General features: G+C 49.1%; 1 protein-coding gene across 1 annotated transcript; it reads right to left on the bottom strand.

The window, feature by feature from the left end:
• Positions 1 to 1946: 1946 nt before the first annotated feature.
• On the bottom strand, positions 1947 to 18716 carry LMAN2 (lectin, mannose binding 2). Its single transcript, XM_046667174.1, has 8 exons — positions 18343 to 18716; positions 18056 to 18174; positions 8653 to 8770; positions 7893 to 7972; positions 7549 to 7710; positions 7331 to 7445; positions 4419 to 4538; positions 1947 to 2612 (listed from the first exon to the last, which is right to left on the bottom strand). Exons 1-8 carry the CDS (start codon positions 18542 to 18544, stop codon positions 2452 to 2454), a joined length of 1077 nt encoding a protein of 358 aa, XP_046523130.1. The 5' UTR covers positions 18545 to 18716; the 3' UTR covers positions 1947 to 2451.
• Positions 18717 to 21886: the final 3170 nt, after the last annotated feature.

Below are 21886 nucleotides of genomic sequence, written 5' to 3'. Positions count from 1 at the left end.
CCCCTGTGCACCATTTATAATTTTTGAAAATGCAGAATACTATGTATTTAGGGATACACACCTCCATGGTAACATTTTTAAGAAATACATAAAAAGTAGCAAGCAGCGATCACCTCTGGGAGAGGGGCATGCATCTAGGGCAGGGGACAAAGAGCGGTGCAAATATGGCAATGTTTTATTTCTCACGTGGCACGACACGTCCAGGGATACACATTTCTATTTAACTTCAGATGATGAAATAACTCAACTTTTAAATTGCACATGACCAACACGCAGATTATGGCATCACGGCCCCACGTGCACAGAAAGGCAGATGCGAGAACACACATGTGCTCAGCTAGGGAAGCCCCTCTACGTGTGAAGCAAACAAGACCCTGCCAGCCGAGCGCAGAGCAGCGCAATCGCTGTGATCCGTCTTTGAGTCGGTAGCCGATCACCTGCTGGATCTCAAGTCTGGATGCTCATCACCACCACCTGCGGGCGGGGGAGGCGGTGGCAGGTCTTTTAAAACTGCTCTTGCCCAGGCCCCGACTTCCTAAACCAGAACTGGAGAATGAGGCAGGCTCACTTCATACTCCAGGCGACTCTAAAAGGCAGCCCAAGGGTGAGAGCCATACAGTGCAGGATGCCAATCTGCCTAATATTCGGGAATTCAAGGATGGCCAGGTGTGGTGAGCGTGGTGCTGATGAGGTGGTTGCAGCAGCCACGGAGAGTTCCAGACCCCAGGCCTCAGCTGTTCGTGTCACTGTGGATACAGCGCTCCTCCCAGGAGGGACACAGTGAGTGAGGAGGAAGCCCCCCGCCCTAGTGGATCTCTGGTGTCCACGTGGGTGTTGTAGAGTGAAGCGAGTTAATACATGTCAGCCACTCAGAACCACACTTGACAGATAGTAAGCATTCAACGTTAGCTACTTTTCAAGTAAAGAAACTGTTTTGAGGAAAGTAATCAGCAAAATATTTCAATAAAGGGGATCCTCTTTACTCTCATGGCTTCATGAGTAGGCTCCCAGACCCATGTGAAGGAAAACAGCTCAGACGTCTCCGTCACCATGAGCTTGTCAACAATCTCTTGACATCTAACCTGCTGAAGGAGGAGTCCCAAATATGCAAAGGGAACATGAAGAGGGACAAGAAATGGGTAATAGATCCATGAAGAGCTCTGGAGACAAAGACTGAGGGGAAAATAAATTCTTACTCTTCACTTCATCTACTTGTATGCTATTTATTTTTCACAATGAGCATCTAATTGATAAGGTTAATTACGAAAAGCCTGGTTGCAACAGGAAGATAGGGTTTGCACTTGCTTTTAAGATGGAAACTCAAATGTTATTTAATTATGGGTGGGAAGACACTGAACATGGCTCTGGCCCAGATGGGGACACACAGTTCCGGGTGGGGTCAAGGATCAGGAGGGGAGGACCAGACAGCAGCAGGAGACCATGGCCCAGGTGGAGAGAACCCCGGGAAGTGCCAGATGGTGCTTTCCTGGCAGATGCTGGCTCTCCTCCACTGCCTGTACCATCTTTGTTCCCTCAAGGCATCCCAAAAGGAATACTGCTACTGACCCCAACCTGTCCTCCTGCACCCACCAATCTCTTCCAGACCATCCTGGAGTCCCTTTAGCCAGAGCGCCCTAGAGTTCCCTTGGGCTGAGGTCACACCCTCTGTGTGGTACCGCAAACCGTCCCCCTGCCAGACCCTTTCACTCAGAGGCCCAGAGCACAGGGGAGATGGCACAGGGTCCTGTCCCCATGACCCCACTTGTGGTGTGACACCAGGCAAAGTTCTGCTTGACCTCTGAGAGCCATGATTCCCAACCCAGGAAACGGGGAGCCCAGCACCTGCCTCCGGGGCTGTGCTGCAGGCTCGAGGGGACGTGGCTGAGAGCTGTGAAGCCCTGGGGGGCTGGGAGTTACTTGGAAAAAAAGAAAAGTGAGCCTCTCCAGACAGTTACCCCACTAAGGTGGGTCATTCCACTTTATTTAGCAAACGGCCACACTCTGGGCCCCTCCAAGCTGCTCCTCCAGCCTCACTCGAGGGTCTGCCTCAGGAAGAAGCTCAGACGGTGAACGGGAAGGCCCAGCTCCCCGAGTCGGCCTCCTCTTCTGCCGCACGCAGAGGACAGAATCACTGCTCGAGTCCTCCGGCGCCCGCCCAGTGCAGTGGCGGGCCTCGGCTCAGCTCCAGGCACAGATCCCTTGCTCCTGAGATGCCAACAACAGGCCAGGGCCTCTGTCCCCAGCTGTGGGGGGCCAAACCCTTATTCCCCGGCCCTACAGCCTGTCCCTCCTGGGCAAGAAGCAAAATGTAGGAAAATACTTTAATTATTTCTTTGAAACGGTTAAGAAATAAGGTCGTCCTTGTTTTTCTTTTACAATCCCAGTAAAAAAAAAGTTCACATTAGTGCTGGGCCCCAAGGTCAGGCCCTTCCCCGAGCCAGTGCCGGCCACTCAGTAGAAACGCTTGTTCCTCTCCTGCCGCTTCTGAAACACCACGGCCCCCACCACAGCGCACACGATGATGCCCAGGAGCGCACACAGCAGCAACAGGAACACCCGCCACCCCGTCAGGGGCCCACTGCGGAAGTTCCCCGTCGGGTCATCCACGTTGTCTGAGGGAAAGAAAGGGGGGAGTGAAGCGGCAAAGCAGAGAGGCCGTGTGGGCCCCCAGGACACAGGGCAGTCCAACAGGACCCAGGAGGGCCCCACAACCACCCTACAGGTCAAAGTTGTGTCTTCTCACAGCCGCCCCAGTGAGGGACAGGAGAGTGGACAGAGGGACAATCCAACTGGGACCAAGGTACTCAGGGATCAAGGCCCCAGGTGCCTTCTGCTGCAAGAAACTGGTGAAAACTGGATCCCAGGGCTCCCTCAGGGAGCCTGAGTCTGCCTTGGGCAGGCCCAGGATCTGCTTTCACAAGCCCCACCCCCACCCCAGAGCAGTCGTCCGAGTTCCCCATCTGGAGAAACACTGCCCGGCTAAAGGCTGCCCTGACTCACACTAGGATGGAACTTCCAGGTCCCCAGCGCCCTCTCCACCTCCACCCCATCCTTCTGCTCTGGCCACACCACTCCTCTGCCCACTAACACCATCGATGACTGCTGGCACCAGCCTCTGACACACAAGGGATCTCGTGGAATCCTGACCACCCTGGGACGTGGCTCTCACGATCTCTCTTTCAGAGGAGGCTGAGGGCAGGAACTGACTTTCCCAAGTTCACCAGCCTGGGGTGGAGGAGCTAGGGTCTGGACTCAGGTCCTACAAGGCCTACGCCCCCGCTCCTGCCTTTCTCCTCTCTCCCCAGCTACGACCCCCTACTCCGTACCACGGGATCCACTCAGGCCTCCTCCCAGCCAGGCCTTGGCCCCCAGGCCCGCCTTTCAGCTTGCTGGAATGCCAGCCACAAGCCCACCTACATCCTCCCTTCCCACACAACCTGACACGGGCAGGCCTGCTGACCGTGTCTCACCACCAGCCTCTCTCCACCTCTGCCCTCTTCTCTGCCTCAGACACTAGATGGAGCCCCGGGGCAGCACCCAGCCATGGCTAGGCAGCAAATGAAAGCTTTGGAACCATCTGCTGAAGAAACAAATGGATCAACAAGCCTGAAAACGAGTTAATCCCTGCCTTGCCAGCGACAGGGGATTGCTGGGGAGTCAGAGAAGATGATGTCTCTGAAAGCCCTCGGCAGCCAGAAACACCGCAACTGAAGGTTGCAAAACAGTGTTGTATGGCAGGATTTGTTTGGCCCCCAAAACATTTAAAAGCAATTTGAATTGTAAAAAAGTGAGATGTCGAATAAAACGCTGAATTCCACTCTGGCTCACCCACCACATGGTGACCGTGGGCTGGGCTGAGAGGCCTCTCAGTGCCCTGCCCTGAGCCTACAGGTACGACTTCAGGGTTCTGAGGGTGGACTTTTCCACACACAGGGGCCTCTCTTCCCCAACCAGAATCCTTGCTCTGAGGGTGGAGTGGGGGCTAACCAGTGCCACGGCAAGAGCCCAGGTTTTGGGGTTTTGCAAAAACTCATATTCGAATCCTTTCTAGCTGAGGAAACCTGGGAGATCAGTTGCCCTGGCCAGTGGCAAGACCTAACTGCCAGACCGTACACTGACGTCACGCATGTGTGGTATCAGAGTGCCCCTCATGCCATCTACACCTCTACGTCTATACCAACAAACTGGCCCCTTTGGCTTTCCTGGCCATTATCCCAGCACCGAGTGCAGGAAGCAGCAGACACAGGTGCTCACACAGCTGCTTATTAGCACTGACTGCTGATCTAAGAGCCCAGGCCACAGCCACAACCACAGCTGGACTAGGCAAGGGCAGGTGGACCATAGGTACTTGCCCAAGCTGGCCCCGGGCCTAGCCCCACGCCAGGCCACCCAAGCCAGGAGGGGCTGCACACATGTACCTTTGGGCGACTTTAGGAAATTGACGCTGGGCTCGATCTTGGTCCAGTCGATGTTCTCCTCGTCAGGTGTGTGCTCTACCATCAGCTGGAACAGCTTCATGGAGATGATGTCATGATTATCTGCAGGATGGAGAGTTAGCCTGTAAGGGGGCTGGAGCCCCCCTCAGGGAGCATGGCCCGTGCCCCTCCCCAGTGACATGAAGTGGCCAGATCCCCCAGGGAGAACCCGGCTCCTGCTCATCACTGGGCATATTTTCTTCCCAGTGACCTCTGGCCGCCCCCAGCAGGCAGGAATTCAGGGGCTGGATTACCCTGAGTACCTCCAGAACTCAGCAACAGAAACCTGGGAGGAGACAGAGTGGACAGAAAAAAACATGGGTTTTACAGTCAAAATCATCCAGGCCTAAATCTGGGGTCAGCTTCCCCTTTTCTAAACGGAGGTGATAATCTCCATCTTGCATGGGTGTCGTGGCAGGTCAGTGAGACAGCAGACACGACGCGGAAGACACACTGCCTGGCAGGCAGCATGAACTTGAAAACAGAGCCAGATAAGGCTCCGCGCATCACTCTACGGCTGGTTGAGAAGCCTGATCCCCCTGAGGGCAGGCAGCCACCAGACATTCCTGAAACAGAGACCCAAGTACAGGATGCTGATCAACGACTCGGCAACGTGCTGAGGGCTCAGCCCCAATACATGGTCAGTGACTGCACCTGAGGAGACTTGGGAAACGCCCAGTCTAACCAGTACAGGCAGGAGAACCTCTGCTTAATGCTAATTGTAATCACCCATTTTTGAGATGGGGAGGTTGAGGCTTTGAGCCAAGACAAGGCTCTCTGTCAGCCTGACTCCCACTATAAGCTCAGCTAACAATTGGAATCTAAGGAAAGGCTTGGAAATGGAAGATCCTAAAGAGCAAGGACCTGGCGGTCAGGTGGTACCTGACAGCCCTGAATGCCCAGGGACCAGCATCAACTCTGGAGCTCAGTTCCTGTCTGAGCTCTCTCGGTTCCTGGGTGTGTGATCTTGGGAAAATGCCTTCAACTCTCAAATTCCCAACAGTCTCAGTTGAGTACAAGGGGAAAGAGACTGCTCCCTACCTAGGAACACATCACGTGACTGCCTGAGGAGCCTGGTGCAGAGCTGGCATTCACGACACTCCGATTAACGGTCAGACGCTGCGATGCACACGGACCTATCACTCTTCACTGGGCCTCTCCAAACAGCTTAGAGAGCATCCACCCGCCACAGATCTGGCTGTTCCAGAACCTTCTCATAACAGATACTGAAATTCTGTCAGATGAAAATTCAAGGTCACGGAGAAGGGTTATGGTGGATCCATAGATGAAACAAGATTGGCAATGAACTGGTAATTGACTGCCAGGTAATCACTACCTGAAGCTGGGTAATAGGAATGAGGGGGCTTATTGGACCATTCTCCCTCTTTTGGTATACAAGTGAAATTACCAAATTAAAAACTTTAAAATAAAGCCCCAAACAATGAACACTCTGGGGACCAAGTGGCCCCAGACTCTCACACAGTGAGGGGGAAGCTCCTGGACACTGGCTGGATCACAGGCCCTGGAAAGGTCTGTCCTGAGGATAAACAAGCCCTCTCTCGGGCCTCCATGCTGCTTCCCAGTTTTGGCGGGGAGGAGCTGGCCTCGGGCCTGGTGCCTTCTGAGGGCCCTGAGAAGAGGACTGAGGACCGTGGCCAAGGACCACCCTCAAGTGCCACCCAGGCCTGCTGGCCCAGCGAGGCCTGTGGAGGCCAGTAGCAGCCCAGTGCTTACAGAGTACTCAGAGTGGGCCAAACAAGACAGAGCCCTGACTTATGGAGCTTACAGTTCAGTGAGGGGGATGCAGACAATGAAATAAACTACACGGGAGATTCCAAGATGGGTAAGTGCTACAAAGAAAAATAAAGCTGGGAAAGGTGATGGAGAGTGTGCAGGAGACTCGGGGCGGGGGGCAACTGTGAATCAGGGAAGGCCCCACTGAGGAAGTGACATCTGAGAAAGACTTGAAGGAGATGAAGGTACTTGAGGAGATGCAAGTACAAAGGCCTGAGCCAAGAGGGTGCTGGTACATCTGAACAGCTGGAGGCAATGTTAACAAGGAGCAGGGAGCAATGAGTCAGAGGCAATGGGGTGCAGGAGGCGCCAGCACACAGGGCCTAGCAGACCACTGCTGGGACGACAGTGGCCTTGACTCCGAGTGAGACAAGAGCCACTGCAGACCTCTGAGCAGAGGAGTGGCAAGACCTCACGAGAGCTCTAACTGGACGGCTCTGACTGCTGTGCTGGGAGAGACTGTTGGGGGCTGGTGCGGAAGGGGGCTACCACTGGGGAGGCTCCTGCAGTCGTCCAAGAGAGAGGATGGTGGCCTGGACCTGCCAGGTAGGAAAGGGTGGATAAGAAGTGGTCTGCTGAACTGTGAAGACAAAGCCAGCAGGACTCGCCAATGGATGAGAGGTAGCATGTGAGAGAAACAGGAGAGTGCAGAATGACATCAAGGTTTTTTAGCCTGAACTACTAGGACAGAGGTGCCATTTACGTCTTAGTGACAAGATGTGGTCTTCAGTTGTGGTCACGTGAAGGCTGAGATGCCTGTTGGGCATCTAGGTGGATATGCTAAGCAGGTTGTTGCTGACATAGGTCTGGAGATGGAAATGTGGGAGTCTACAGTGTCCAGACTCAAAGCCTCCTAGCTCCTAAAGAGAGAGAAGATCACCAAGGGATCCCTCACTGACAGTCCTGGGCGTGCCGACATTTACAGACATTGGGAAGAGGAGGAAGAACCCTAGGCAAGTGTGGAACCAAATAAGAGAAGCTCAAGAAGGAAAGCGATCAACTGTGTCACATGCTCCCAACGCACCAGGGAAGGTCAAGATCGAGACAGCCCAAACACTCACCAGACAGGTCACCGGTGCCGGCCGAGGCTCCAAAGTAGTAGCCGGTGGGCAGGCGCACCCCCGTGATGTCGATGCAGTTCTTCCACTCATTCTTGTCCTCCAAGTCAGTCATCACCTGCAGCCAGCCAGCAGGTCAAACACACCCCAGGCCCGGACTGCCCGCCTTCCTGAGCTCCTGCAGCACCGGTGTAGGCAGAGGTGCTCCCAACCCCGCTTACCGTCAGACGGCCCCGGGAATAGCGCACAGCCAGGAAGGTGTCATGCTCGCGGTTGCGAAAGTCAGCTGTGCAGCCTGCCAGCTCCGTCCAGCGGCCGTCCTTGCTATGGTCGTAGGACAGGGAGCCATTGTTCACCATCACCGAGATGTACGGGAACACACGCTGAGACCAAGATACCAGTTACTCCACAGCCAGCCCCACCTGTGGGAGGCAGCAGGGGCACCCACCACCCCAATCCCCGGAGGCTGTTTCTGAGCAGGGACCAGGGAGAAGTCCCAGTCCCCATCCCCCGGCCAACTGCCCAGCCGTGCTTGGCCTGCTCTGCAGGAGAGAGCCGGGCCTACCTCCGTGGTCTCATCATTGGGATACGTATCCAGGAAGATGGCTAAGCCATGGAAGTTGTCTTTGCTTCCAAACACAGGCCCTGAAATAGAAGGAGATGCTCTCGTAATGGGAGAAACTGGCGTTGCCCCCTGGGTACCGTGAAGGACAAAGTAATGCTCATATGGCTGGGAGCAAGAGAAGACACATGGCCACATATTTTACAGCTAAGAATGGTTTTTACCATTCTATTATTTCAAAGGGTTATTTAAAAGAAAACAAAAACAGAGAAGATTATGTGTCTGAGACTTCATTTGGCCCTCAAAGCCTAAAATGTCTCCCCTCCGGCCCCTGACAGAAAGTTGCTGACCCCTACATTAGAGCATGAGACCTCCCTCTGGAGGGGTACTTCCTGCATAGCCCTGTTCTTCACAGGCTGGATATCCCTGTCACCTGACTCCTCAGAGCACACGGCCAGATGCTATCCCCTCACAATTCAGGCTTCTTCAAACTTGAGTCCTCTGTGCTGCACTCCTGACACCATCCCCTACAGATTCCTTCTCTTTCCCAGGTTCTCAGCTGAATGTAAGGCCAGGCCACAGCGGGGCACCGAGTTAAGCTGCAGGATCCAGCAGCTCCTCTTCCCAAAGGGACACTCCCCCCGAGCCGCCTTGAGTTCCCAGGTTTCCTCAAAAAGGAGGAGCAGGAGCAGCGCCCTAACAAGAGGGTGCAGAGTGGAGGACCCATGACCACAGATGCCCCCACCAGTGAGCGCCACCCTACCTGGCACCAGGCGGTCCCGGGTGTACCACAAGGCAATGCCGTCTCCATGGAGATTCTTCTTCCCTGTGCCATGGACTTTGAAGTGGACGTGCATCTCCCAGTCCTTGAGGAAGCAAGGCTGGAGGGGGATCAGAGAGGGCTGCTCAGACCTCCCAGGGCCTTCCTGCCAGCTGGAGGTGACTTGGCCCAGGCCCTCCCCCAGTGACACAGGGCACTGCTTGGAACAGGGCCAGACAGCAGGGTCATAAGAACCACTGACAACAGCCCCTCAGTGTTCTCAGCAGGAAGGGAGGGGGCTGCTGGGCCTCCCAGGTGGGGAGGGGGAGGGCACAATGCCCCAAGGCTGCCTGAGGCCCAGACTCCACCCACCCCTGCCCAGTCCTCTCCCGGGTGGTTCTCAGACTTTGATCCACTTTCCTCAACCCCAGCCAAACCTGTTAGCCCTGTTTTCTCTCCGTCCCCACTGTTCCTGCCCTGGGATCTTACGGAAGGATTACTTACCCCTATTTGAGTCACATATTTTATAAAGAGGAAACCACAGTCAGAGACATAATAGCTTGTCCACGGCAGGTAAATGAATAGTCTTGATCCACACCCAGGGGTCTGACTGGGAAACTTGTGCTCTGTCTTCTCTACCACCCATGGCCTTCAGGCCTTTAATACAAGGTGCACCGACTCCTTTCTGGCCTCCCACCCCTCCTGCCTTCCCTCCTAACCAATCTACCAAACTGAGGAACTCAAGACCCGGTCTGGCTGACTCCAAACCCCAAGCTCTTGGCCAGCATACCTCCTGCCTCTTGCAGACCCAGCCCAGCCCCAGTGTGGTGACAGCACAAGGGCTGGGGGCTGGAAGGGTCCTGCTCTGGGGCCTCTGAGCTACTGTAATGTGAGAAGAGGCAGACGCTTCATGGCAGCCAGGAACACCAGGTACAGAGCTGGGCACTGCCACAGCAAGGGAAACTGCCTGGCCTCACCCACCAGGAAGTTGCTAGTGAAAACTAAGGTGTCGACACATATTTGACAAGAATCCACTGAGGGGAAGTCATGAGTATGTGAGCAAGGATTAAACAAAGGCCCATGAGAAGGGCAAACTAAAACAAGATCACGTTGACCTATGAGATTGGCAAGTACTAAAGAGATCATTAACACCAACGTAGACAAGGATAGAGAGAAACACACACTCTCAAACAACCAGTGGGACTGGAGTGCTCCCGTCTTGTTGGGGGCAATCTGGCTGTTGTAGCTTTTTAACAGAACGAGGCTGACCCATAAGCACTTACACTTAAAGATATCAAAGATCCTAAGAGAGGAAAAGTAAGTTAGAAAACAGTATCAGTGCTATGTTCTCATTTTTGAAAAAGAAAAAAATTACTACATGTGTAGAGAAAAAAAAAATGAAAGGAATAACCAACATTAACAGTTAGGTGACTTTGGGAGAGGAACTCAAGAAATGTTTACTTTTTGCATTTAAATTTTGTATAATGAACATATTACGTCTGTAATCATAAAAAACTCAAATCACAAATAAAAAACTTTCCACCCCATCGTGGGCGATCTGGCTTGTGTGTTCACTGATTCATCAGACTCACATTCCGGCTTGGATACCGGGAACCCAGGTGAGGAGACCCGGCCGCGGCCCCAGACAACAGCCTGCAAATGGTGTGAAATCAGCCTTCCCGGTTCTTGACGGTCCACTGGCCAGGGAGAAGCTGCAGATTCCAGAGGGGCAACTGACAGGCACCGAGAACCAGCTCCAAGGACAGACAAAGAATCTGAGGCCAAGGCTGCTGAGCGCGTGGAAGCCCTAGTGAAACAACCTTGCTTTGGGCTGGGACCACGAAGGCTGCAGGCCAAAAGTAAGGATGAACAAGAAAGCTCCTCCCAGGGGCTGCAGCTCAGCTTTGAGTTCTCTCAGTCCTACACTGGACGAAAGAGACTTGCCTCAGCCTCAAATTTTTTAACAAAAAAATCTTATAAATACAATATGTGGTACACAATCAAAAATATCAGGCACATGAAGAGATAACATCTGAACAGAAACCAGAGGGAGGGAGGGAGGGAGGAAGTTGACAGGAACTCTGGACACTGGCCTTTCAAAGAACTAGTTTATCATGTTCAAGGAGATAAAAGACAAGATTGAGAATTTTGGTAGAAAACTGAACTTTTCAAAAATCCTACTACAAAAGTTCCAGAACTAAAAAATACAATAACCGAAATTAACAATATAATGGATAGATTTTCAACAGATTAAAAACAGATAAAAAGAGAATTAGTGAACTCAAGTCCAGTCAGATAAAAACATGCAGAATGAAGCAGAGAACAAACGCATGATAGATACAAAATTGTGGGTGAGAGACAGAGGAAGGAGCAAGAAAGGCTCAGACATGTCTAACTGGAGTTTCAGAATGTGCAGCAAGAGAACAGGGCAAAGAAAAACTTACAGAAATATCAGAGCACTTCATAAAACTGATTCAGACATTATGCCACAAATCTTAAGTCTTACAAAACCAAAGGAGACAAATAAAAAGAAGACCATCCCTAGGCACGTGAAAAAGGAAGGGAGGGAGGAGCCAAGCAGAGAAAAACATACACTCTTAAGAGCAACGAGAAGGGAAAAAAGACAGATTACCTTCAAAGGAGCTACAATTAGCCTTCTCAACAGAAATGCTAGAAGGAAGAAGACTACAGATGGATATATTTAGAGCTGAAAGAAAATAACAATCAGCAGAGGATTCCATACCTAGCAAATGTATCCTTCAAGAATGAAGGTGAAATTAAGACATTTTCAGATAAATTAAAACTTTCTTTTACTCTTCTAGGAGAAGGAGAATGATCCAGATCAGATGTAAAGTCAGAGATTCAGGGAGGAATAAAGAGCAACAAATACAGTAAGTATGAGGGTAAAAATCTAAGTAAATATTTGACTGCAGAAAACAATGTTTCATGTGATTTAAAATAGAAAGCATTAAAATAAATGACAACAATGGGGTAAATGGAGTTAACACGTTTGAAGACCCCCACATTGTCCAGGATGAAGGTACACATTACAATTAGACTTTGGGAAAACACGGCTGGTGTTTTAAACTCTACAGTAACTACTAAAAAATTGGGAAACAAGCACAGAACTTTCAAGCTAATAGAAGAGTAAAAACTAACCAACCAAAAAGAAGACCAGAAAGAAAGACGAACAGAGAACAGCCACGTGCATCAACAACTGTCTCAAAATAAAAAGTTTAATTTAAAAAGTAAATAAAAGGGGGCTGGCCCCGTGGCCAAGTGGTTAAGTTCGCGCGCTCCGCTGCAGGCGGCCCAGTGTTTCGTTAGTTCGAATCCTGGGCGCGGACATGGCACTGCTCATCAGACCATGCTGAGGCAGCGTCCCACATGCCACAACTAGAAGAACCCACAACGAAGAATACACAACTATGTACCGGGGGGCTTTGGGGAGAAAAAGGAAAAAATAAAAAAAATCTTAAAAAAAAAAAAAAAAAGTAAATAAAGGATCAAAGACTGAAACTTAACAGCTAAAACTATAAAACTCTTAGAAGAAAGCTCAGGGGAAAATCTTCAACATTGGATTTAGCAAGATTTCTTGGATACAACACCAAAATACAGACAAAAAAAGTTGGATTTTATCAAAATTAAAAACTTTTGCATAACAAAGAACACCAAGAGAGTGAAAAGACAACCCACAGAATGGAAGAAAATATTCCCAAGTCATCTATCTGATAAAGGATTAATACCCAGAACATACAGAGAAGTCCCAAAACTCAAAACGAAAAAACAACTCAATTGTGGGGCTGGCTGGTGGTGCAGCAGTTAAGCGCACACGTTCCACTTTGGTGGCCCCGGGTTCACTGGTACAGATGCCAGGTGTGGATCTATGCACCGCTTGTCAGGCCATGCTGTGGTAGGCGTCCCACATAAAATGGAGGAAGATGGGCACAGATGTTACCTCTGGGCCAGTCTTCCTCAGCAAAAAGAGGAGGACTGGTGGCAGATGTTAGCTCAGAGCTAATCTTCCTCAAAAAAATAAAAATGTCAATTAAAAAATGGGCAAAGGACTTGAACAGACATTTCTCCAAAGAAGTAGATACACAAAATAGCCAATAAGCACATGAGAAGATGTTTAACATCATTAGTTATTAGAGAAATGCAAACCAAAATCACAAGATACCACTTTACACCCACTAGGATGGTTATTATCAGAAAAAACAGAAAAATAAGTGTTGGTGAGGGTGTGGAGAAATTGGAACCCTTGTGCATTGCTGGTGGGAACGTAAAGTGGTGCAGTCGCTATGGAAAAACAGTTTGGTGGCCCTCAAAAAGTTAAACATAGAATTACCATATGATCCCGCAATTCTATTTCCTAGGTATAGACCCAACATAACTAAAGCCAAGGGACTCGAACATTCATTCATGTACACTCATGTTCACAGCAGCATTTTTCACAATAGCCAAAAGGTGGAAACCTACATGTCCACCAACAGATGAAGGGATAAACAAAATGTGGTGTACACACACACACACACACACACACACACACACAGGAATGTTATTCAGCCATAAAAGGAATGAAGTACTGACACACGCTACAACGTGGATGAACCCTGAAGACAGCATGCTATTGAAATAAGCCAGACACAGACAAATATTCTATGATTCCATTTATATGAGGTCCCTAGAATAGTCAAATTCAGCAACAGAAAGTAGAATACTGCTTACCAGGGTCTATGGGGAGCGGGAAATGGGGAGTTAGTGTTTCATAAGTATAGTGTTTCAGTTTGGCAAGATAAAAAAGTTCTAGAGATGGATAGTGGTAAGGGCTACACAATAAAGTACGTAATGCCACCGAACTGAACACTTAAAAATGGTTAAGATCATAAATTTTATGTTATATACATTTTGCCACAGTAAAAAAATGTTTTAGGAATTTTATTTTCTTTCACATGTGCAGATACACAAATATAATAATCAAAACTAATTTTTTGTAGTAGCCATTAACTTTTTTTTTTTTTTTTTTGGTGAGGAAGATTGGCCCTAAGCTAACATCTGTGCCAATCTTCCTCTATTTTGTATGTGGGTAGGTCTGTGCCTGGGATCCAAACTGGTGAACTCTGGGCCACCGAAGAAGAGTGCGCAAACTTAATCACTATGCCACTGGGCCGGCCCTGCCGTTACGTTTTTAAACACTGTTTCAATGCCAATGTGTATTCTACTGAAGAGAATAGTTTCATAAATTAAATTATTTAAAAGTAAAAAAAATAAAATAAAAAGTTAAAACGGTAAATTTTATGTTATATGTATTTTACCACAATAAAAATAAACAAATAACCCCCCAAAAGCCTAATTATGTGCTGGTTACAAGAGACATCTCTAAAACACAAAGAAAAGGGAAAAAGAAAGTAGGAGGATAGAGATGCAAATACTCACCAAAAGCAAGTTCATGCAGCTATACAAATAACCAAGTTTAAAGGGGGAATCTTCTTAACAACAAAAGATTCCATTTAACCAGGAAAACTTTGGCCTGATAAAAACATATATATAAAGCATATATTTTATTTACCAATAGAGCAGAAACTGACAGAACTACAAAGATAAAGACAAATCCACAGACGGACATTTTAACACACCTCTCTTAGTAACTTAAAAAAAAAAAAGCAAAAATGTCAGGAAGGACAGAGAGATTTGAACCCAATTAGCAAACTTGACCTAAGGACCTAAACGGCACACTGTGCTCACCTAGCAGAGAGTCCACATGTTTGCAAGCATATACGAAACAGTCTTCCAAAAATCCTAACTATTTGCAAATCTCAACAGACCTTTAAGGACTGAAATCACAGAGCATGTTCCTTGACCCTGATGAAATTAAACTAGACATCAATAATAATAACTTTTTAAAAAGATAACTAGAAAAGCCCTCATATATTTGAAAAAAATTTTAACACATATCTCACAAATACAAGTCAGCCCAGAAACCAGATTTCAAACGGTCTCTTTGGTGCGCAGGAGTTCTCTGCACCTGGGAATACCGCGCTGAGATAAGGCCCCAGGCTGGTGCGAGGCGGGCCTCCCAGCAGAAGAGCAACTGTGAACGGGGAGGTCAGAAAGGAAAACCGACCTCCCGTCCAGGCCTGTTCACAGGGAGATCAGTTTCAAGAAAGAGTACACAAGGAAGCTGAGGACCTAGAAACTGATCCGGCAACACTCTCCAGGCCCCAGAAAGTCTCCACGTATGCAAATTGAAGACTGCAGAGCAGCAGACAGAAATAATACAACAGAGATAATACAAAGCCTCTGAAGGACTTCAAGCAGGTGAGGTGTGAGTCAGAAGCTGTTCTGGGGGGCAGAATATGACATGGTCATGGTTCTCCACGCTGGCTGCACAGCCGAGCCACCGGGGGAGCTCAGAAATCTTAATGCCCTGGCCCTCCCCCAGGTCAACTAAATCAGAATCACCTGGTAGTCACAGCCCATTTTAGAGATGGGTGGTTTCCATGTCTTTGTAACAAAGAGGAAGGGAGAGCTAACCCAACAGTCAACTGATACATAATTAAAAATTCTGATGAAGACCACTACATGATTTGGGGTTTATAAATCAAAAGAAGTTCAAAATATTGAGGGACTCTGCTATAACAAAACTCCCTGCATCTCTGTCTACTATTTAAGTGAACAGAGATGCTGAGCATTCACATCTATAAAAACAAAAAGCAGAAGCGGTGCTGAGGCCTGTCTCATTCTGTCAGTAACATCCATCCAGACATGGGTGGGGGGACGACAGGTCACTGAGATGCATTTCAATAATTTTTTCCTTTTGTATAATAATTATTCAAAAACTGTGTAATGCATTTCTTTTGATAAATTGTGTACTGACAATAATTATAATAATTCCAAAGAAAATATTAAAAATTAATTTCAAGGTCCCAACGAAGTTAAAAAGTTTAAATTATTACACTTAATTTTAGTTGCAGAGGAATATGATAAGCTAATCAATAACAGATTTTCAAGTATTAAATATACTGCATTAGGATAAAATTCTGTGTGGGAAATGAAATGAAAATACAAGTTTAATAAAAAAAATTGAGGCACAATTTGGGCCCATTCATAGTGATTAAAAGAGTGGATATCAAGTCGCAATATTCAGATTCCAGTGAATACACTTAAGAGTACTGAACAGTTTTATTTTGAAACAGCAATATTTAAGGCATGCTGGAACTACATCCTTTGCAAGTATTATGCAAATGATATGATAATTCTGGATAGCAACATTTAAAAAGTGCAAGAGGGTATATACTTTCAGACAGTACATCAGCAAAAAAAGCTTAAATGCCACTGCTGCAGCCTCCACACAAGTCCCCGCAGGATGGGCCTGACCAGCCCCTCGGGCTTCCCCATGCCCTGTGCTCCAGCCATCGGTCACCACTGGGCCACTCCTTCATCTGGACCACTCCGCCCCCGCGCCACGGCAAGAGCTTTGTCTCATCTCTGCTGCTCGCAAGACAGCAGTGCTCGGGAGTGTCTCCTGATTTAGGGCCTCTCCCAGGCAGAGTGAGTGAAAGGAACGAGAAAAAGTCCAGAAGCCATCTCTCCAGCCCAGCAAAGGAAGAGGTGGTTCTTGGGAAACAATGGGCAGAAAATTCTAAGAGTTCTAAGCAATTTCATCAAGAATTATAGGAAACAGTCCAACCCTTTAAGGACTATCTACATGGCCAAAAACAAAAGATCCGTGGAGCTGAAGAGGGAGATGGGGGGAAGGAAGACAGTTATCTTCCAGACTGTGAAAATTCAATGAAGGCAAGCGCAGAACGCTCTCAGCCCTGTGACATCGCCTGCCACTGACAACATCAACCATTAGCTACCTAAAACCATAATTTACTTGTGACTGAACCAATTTCTAACAGTTCCAGCACTACCTGTACCTGACTTAAAAAAAAAAAAATTCAATGCCATACTGAGCTCATTTCCACGAAAAATATAAGACTATGTTATCATTTTTAAAAATTATCTGAAAGCCCCAGACAGAATAACGTGACAAAACGCGACTCCGAAGAGATACAGTAGTTATTGAAGTACTCTCTGAGTGGGTGGCACTCGAGCTGAGACTTAACAGATGAAAGGAACCACGCAGGCATGAAGAACCAGGAGGCAGTGTCCCAGACAGAGGAACAACAAGTGCAAAGGTCCTGAGGCAAGAAGGCAGCCAGAGAGACTGGAACAAAATGAACGGAGCGAATGACAGGAGATGCCAGGCACGAGGGGCCAGACTACATAGACATAACGCATGTCTGTCCCTTCCCAGGAGATCCCAGGCTCTGAGGATCAAAGTGAAAGCTCAAGAAAGTAACTCCAGATGCCCCCAGATGGAAGGAGAGGAGGAGGTGAGGGGACAGGCAGATGAGGCAACACTAGGACAGTGTGGGCTCTGAGAACTAAATGGAGACATCAACTAGAAGGGACCAAAGGGCAAGGTGACAGAGAAAACTAGGACACTGGCCAACAGCTTAAGCCAGAGGAAAGGTTGGGATCAGGCAGGCTGGAGCAGGAGCAGCTTCTGCCCCACGCTGTGACCCAGTACAAAATCATTCCCCTTTCGCCCCCTTCCTGACCCATACTTCCTCAGTGTGGGGTCTGCACAGCAGCTGATCTTGGACACTGCTCACGTATGACATGCCAGTGACACCTGAGGCTCCCTGACCTCTGGAGCAAAGGTCACAGAAACTACAACTGACCACATGTCCAGTCCCTCCATACCACTGATGACAAGACCCTCAACCAAGCACTCGGGAAGGGGACTGAGTCTGCCAAGTATTTCTAAGGGGTTCCGCCACTGTTGGGGTGGGGGCTGGGGTGTTGTCAAGCGCAACCAGTCAATTGCTGGGCTGCACGATCAGATAGATCAGAGTTTAAGTACTGTTTCCGCCATTCACTGTCTGTGTTAGCTCTGCATAAAGTCACAATAACCATCTATATGAAACAGCCTGATTGAGAATGAAATGCAATAATGCATATTGAGGTCAGCGCCTAACACACAGCAAAATACCCAATAAAAATCCCGTTCATTCCATTTATCCTACTACTGAGAGGGTTCAATTCAGACAGTCTGACACTACTCACGGGCTGTGTGACTTTGGGTAAGGACTTTCAACTCTGAGCCCTAGCTTCTTAGTCAGTAAAATGGAGATAACATCTCTTACTTCATGGGGCTCTTGAAGGAATTAAGCGACAACAGTGTAAGGCGTCAAGCACAGCTCCTGACACACAGTAACTTCAACAGCCACTATCTGCTACCACTGGTGGGTGTGACCAAGATGGGGAAGGTTGGGGCTAGCCTTCAAACCAAGGGCTGCTGCGGAGACGGGGAGTAGGGGCTGCCTTAAGGGTCCGCCTTTTGGGAACCACTCACCTGGTGGTTCCAGATAGAGCCCTCTTTGCTGCGCTCGTCAGGGGTCAGACGCACGTACTGGCTCGTGAGTATAGTGCTGCCTTGGAAGTCCCAGAGGGGCATGGAGCTGGAACCGACCCCTGTGCGCAGAGACGGGCGTGAACAGGTGCGTAAGAGGCCATGCCAGGACAGGCCTTGCCAGAGGCAGGAAACCCACAGAGCTGCTCTGCACAGGAGAGAGGGCACCCCCTTCCCCAACCCTGTCCGCCTCGCCCTCCCCAGGCACTCACTCCTGCCCCAGGCCTCACCTTGGTAGGGCTTGATGAGCGAATGCTCCCGCTTGAGGTGTTCACTGTTGCCGTCAGTTATATCCGCAGCCACGGGCCCCAGAAACAGAAGAAGAAGTAGAGGTGTAGTGGGGCCGGGGCCGGGACCGGGAAGCCCGGGCCTCCCCGGGCACCGCCGGCCCCAGCCCCAGCGCCAGAGCCAAATCCAGCCTTCCGCCGCCATTCTCCGTTCCTCTCGGCACTTCCGTCCTAGGACTTCCGCCTTCCGGGTGTCCCATTTAATGGCCTCCGGCCGGAAATCCTCCAACCCTAGTGTCGCCCGGGAGTTAAAAAGCAAAGCCTCGCAGCCGAGAGGGCGGCGGCTTTATCTGCTGAGCAGCCCGCATCCCGGTCGAATGTCATTCCATCTCTTTGGCGGCTCCCAGTGTCCTGTGGGCCAGCCTCAGCAACACGTTTTTACGAGCGACAAGACCCGCAACCAATCATGGAACAGCACGTTAGGCTTGTGAGCCAATGGGGAACAGAGGGTTGTTTGGCGGTGGGAGAGCGGAAACAGCAGGAGGGTCGTCTGCGAAGCGCGTCATGCTGGAACTTGTAGTTTTGGCGGGCCCTCGCGGGGGCTGGACGGAGGAAAACTACGACCCTCTCCGCTTCTGGTTTATGATTGCGTCCCTGGAGTAACCTTTCCCGGGGGAAGGAGAGCTCTAAATTGAAGGCAGAGGCCTGAGTTCCAACTCCCGCGCCGTCACAGATTCATTTGGTGGTCCCAGGAGAGCCTTTAGCTGTGTCTGGCTTCTCCAGCCCCGCTCAGCTCCACGCCTTTGTAGACCTAGAATTCCCAGTTATCTGAAGGCGTCGACTGCTCCCATCTCCTCGGGCCCAGTGGCGTTTAAGCAGGAGGAGCAGACCCAGATCCTGTTCTGGGATCCCAGCACTGTGGGACCCATCCAGGTGATCACAGTACCCGCCCGGGGCCAGAGGTCGGAAACTGGTGGCCCGCAGCCAAATAGAGCTCTGTTTTACCTGCTTATGCTATTTCAATAAATGATTTAACAACTGATATTTCTAAATCAGGAGACTTAAATTCACATCAGAAACCCAAATTGCTAGTTTCTCAGGAAAAATCAAGGGATCCAACCACGCTATACCCATGAGGCCCTACAGACACCTTCCTCTTATAAGTTCGTCTCCACCTTGGCCACTAATTTACAGCACCTGTCTAGTCCCTCCAGACATTTGAATTAATGACCCCTGTTATAGATCACAGGGTTTGATGGTAGATTGGTTGCTCCTTTTTTATTTTATGTTAAGAACTCTCCTTTTGAATAAATGAACTCATTCAGGATTAAGTGCTGAGACATCTTTTCTGGGTCACATATTTTTTAATAGCTTTTGTATTATTAAAGTAATACATTCATATACATATGTATGATATATATACAACAACGGAAGTGTTGTATACCACTCCCCTCCCCCGGGGCATACCCTTCCAGAGATTTATCTGTATCTGCACAAACAAGGATGTATACATTCCACTAGACCTCCAGGAGGGCTGGGGGTTTTGTTAGCTGTGGTCACTACTGAATGGTGGTTGGCACATAGGAGGTGATTAATAAGATGAAAGAGTGAATATGTGTTCTAGAACCTGGAATTGGGTCATTGAGAATGAGTAGGAGTTTACCAGAAAGGGGAAAGTCATTCTCAGCAGAGGGAACAGAAAATGCAAAGGCATGGAGGGAAGGCCGAAAGCATAAGGAATGGAAGCAGTTTGGATGGTTGAGGAGTAGGGGGGAGAGTTTGGCCGAGGCCAGAACTTGAAGGGTTCTCGATTCCTAACTAAGGAACATAGTCTTTTTCCAGGAGGCAATGGGATGGTTTTAAGCATGGGAATGGCCCATTGTGGGTTTCTCTGGCTATGGTGAGGAGAAGCAATTGGAGGCGTATACCAGGTGTGGAATAGGAGGTCATTATGACCAGATGAGAGAGAGTGAGGCCTGAAGCAGGGAGGTGTCCACACGGGACGGGGATCAGAAGTCTCACAGGGAGACTAAACATCAGTAACTGATCCCCTGCGGGAAGCCAGAGAGAGAGAAGCTGAGAACAGTGTTCTGTGGGGTGGGAGTACACCACCACCCTTGTGGAGTAGAGAAAACTGGGTGAAGGCTAAGAGATGGGAAGGCCCATGGTTGGCTGGAGTCCCTGGGGTGAAGACGTGGTCAGAACTGAAATTGGCATCCATGATGGGGAGGAGGAAAGAGGCATCTCTGCTTCAGCAGGAGAGGATGACCTTAGGCGGGGTCCCAGGCAGAGCCTGTGATCGGGCCTTTGCAGGGAGGAAGATGAGCTGTTGGCACCTGGGCTGGTGGTGGCCCAGGCCCAGCTCCTGGCACCCCAAGCACACACATTCACAGTTTAGCAGATCTCTAATTTGATGTGCAAACTTGGGCAACTCACTTTTCTCTGAGTCTGTTTGCTGATCTGTAAAATGGGAATAATGAGCATCACTCACAAAGAGGTGGTGAGGATCAAATGAGGTCATGTTGGGAGAAGACTCTGTAAACTATAAAGCTCCCTCTGAAGCCTCGCCTTGGATCCGTGGCACAGCAGACACGCGGGCAGTCTCCACTCACATCACGCACCCTATAACCCCCTCACAGGCACACTGACACTGTCATGCACCTTATTAAGACCACCATTGGAAATGGTCCAGGCCCAAAAACAACCCTTGATACACACACCAAGTCTCACTGAATCCCTCTGTCTAGGTGGCCTGGAGCAAGGTGCCTGGAAAGAGGTGAGTCAGGGCTAGGTGAAACGGTATATTAACTAGGGTAATGCTAGCTGTTCTAATAGATAAACCCTAATGTGTATAACAGCTCAAAGTTTATTTCTTGCTCCTATAACAGTCCAAAGCTAACGTTCCCTGTTGATGGGTGGCTTGCCTTTGTGCACTAATGCAGAGACACAGGCTTCTTCCTTCTTGTGGCTCCACAATCCCCTAGAACCTCATCATCTTCTGCATCCAACCAGCTAAGGGGAAAAGAGAATGTGGAGGGCACATACTACTTAAAAGCCTTGGCCCAGAAATGGCACAGATCATCCTACTCACATTCAGTTGGCAGGAACTATAGTTAAGTGCCGCATAACGATGTTTTGGTCAATGACAGACTGCATATATGTTGGTGGTCCCATAAGATTATAATGGAATAGAAAAATTCTTATTGCCTAGTGTATCTGGAAGAAGACACTCAAGAGTTTCGTCCATGACTTCAGAGGATTTGCTGTGGGTGAAGAGGCTGAAAAAGTCAACAAAGCTGTGGTTGAGATGGCAAACAGCTTTACCCCGGTTGTGGGGGCAGATGACATTGAGGAGCTCCCAGAGGTGGTTCCTGAGGAGCTAACTAATGAGGGGATGTCGGAACTAGAACAGGAAAGCATAGCTAAAGAAGAGGCAAGGAAAGAAAATGAAGAACCCTCAAGAAAATTCACAGTGAAGGGTTAGCAGAAGCTTTTGCAGACCTCAAAAAGCTCCTTAAAAACTTTGAAAACATGGACCCCAACGCTG

Source organism: Equus quagga, chromosome 7, assembly GCF_021613505.1.
Source record: "Equus quagga isolate Etosha38 chromosome 7, UCLA_HA_Equagga_1.0, whole genome shotgun sequence".
NCBI classification, from domain to species: Eukaryota; Metazoa; Chordata; class Mammalia; order Perissodactyla; family Equidae; genus Equus; species Equus quagga.
The sequence above is the reverse complement of the archived record's forward strand: the minus strand, read 5'-3'. Positions and strand labels throughout refer to the sequence as shown.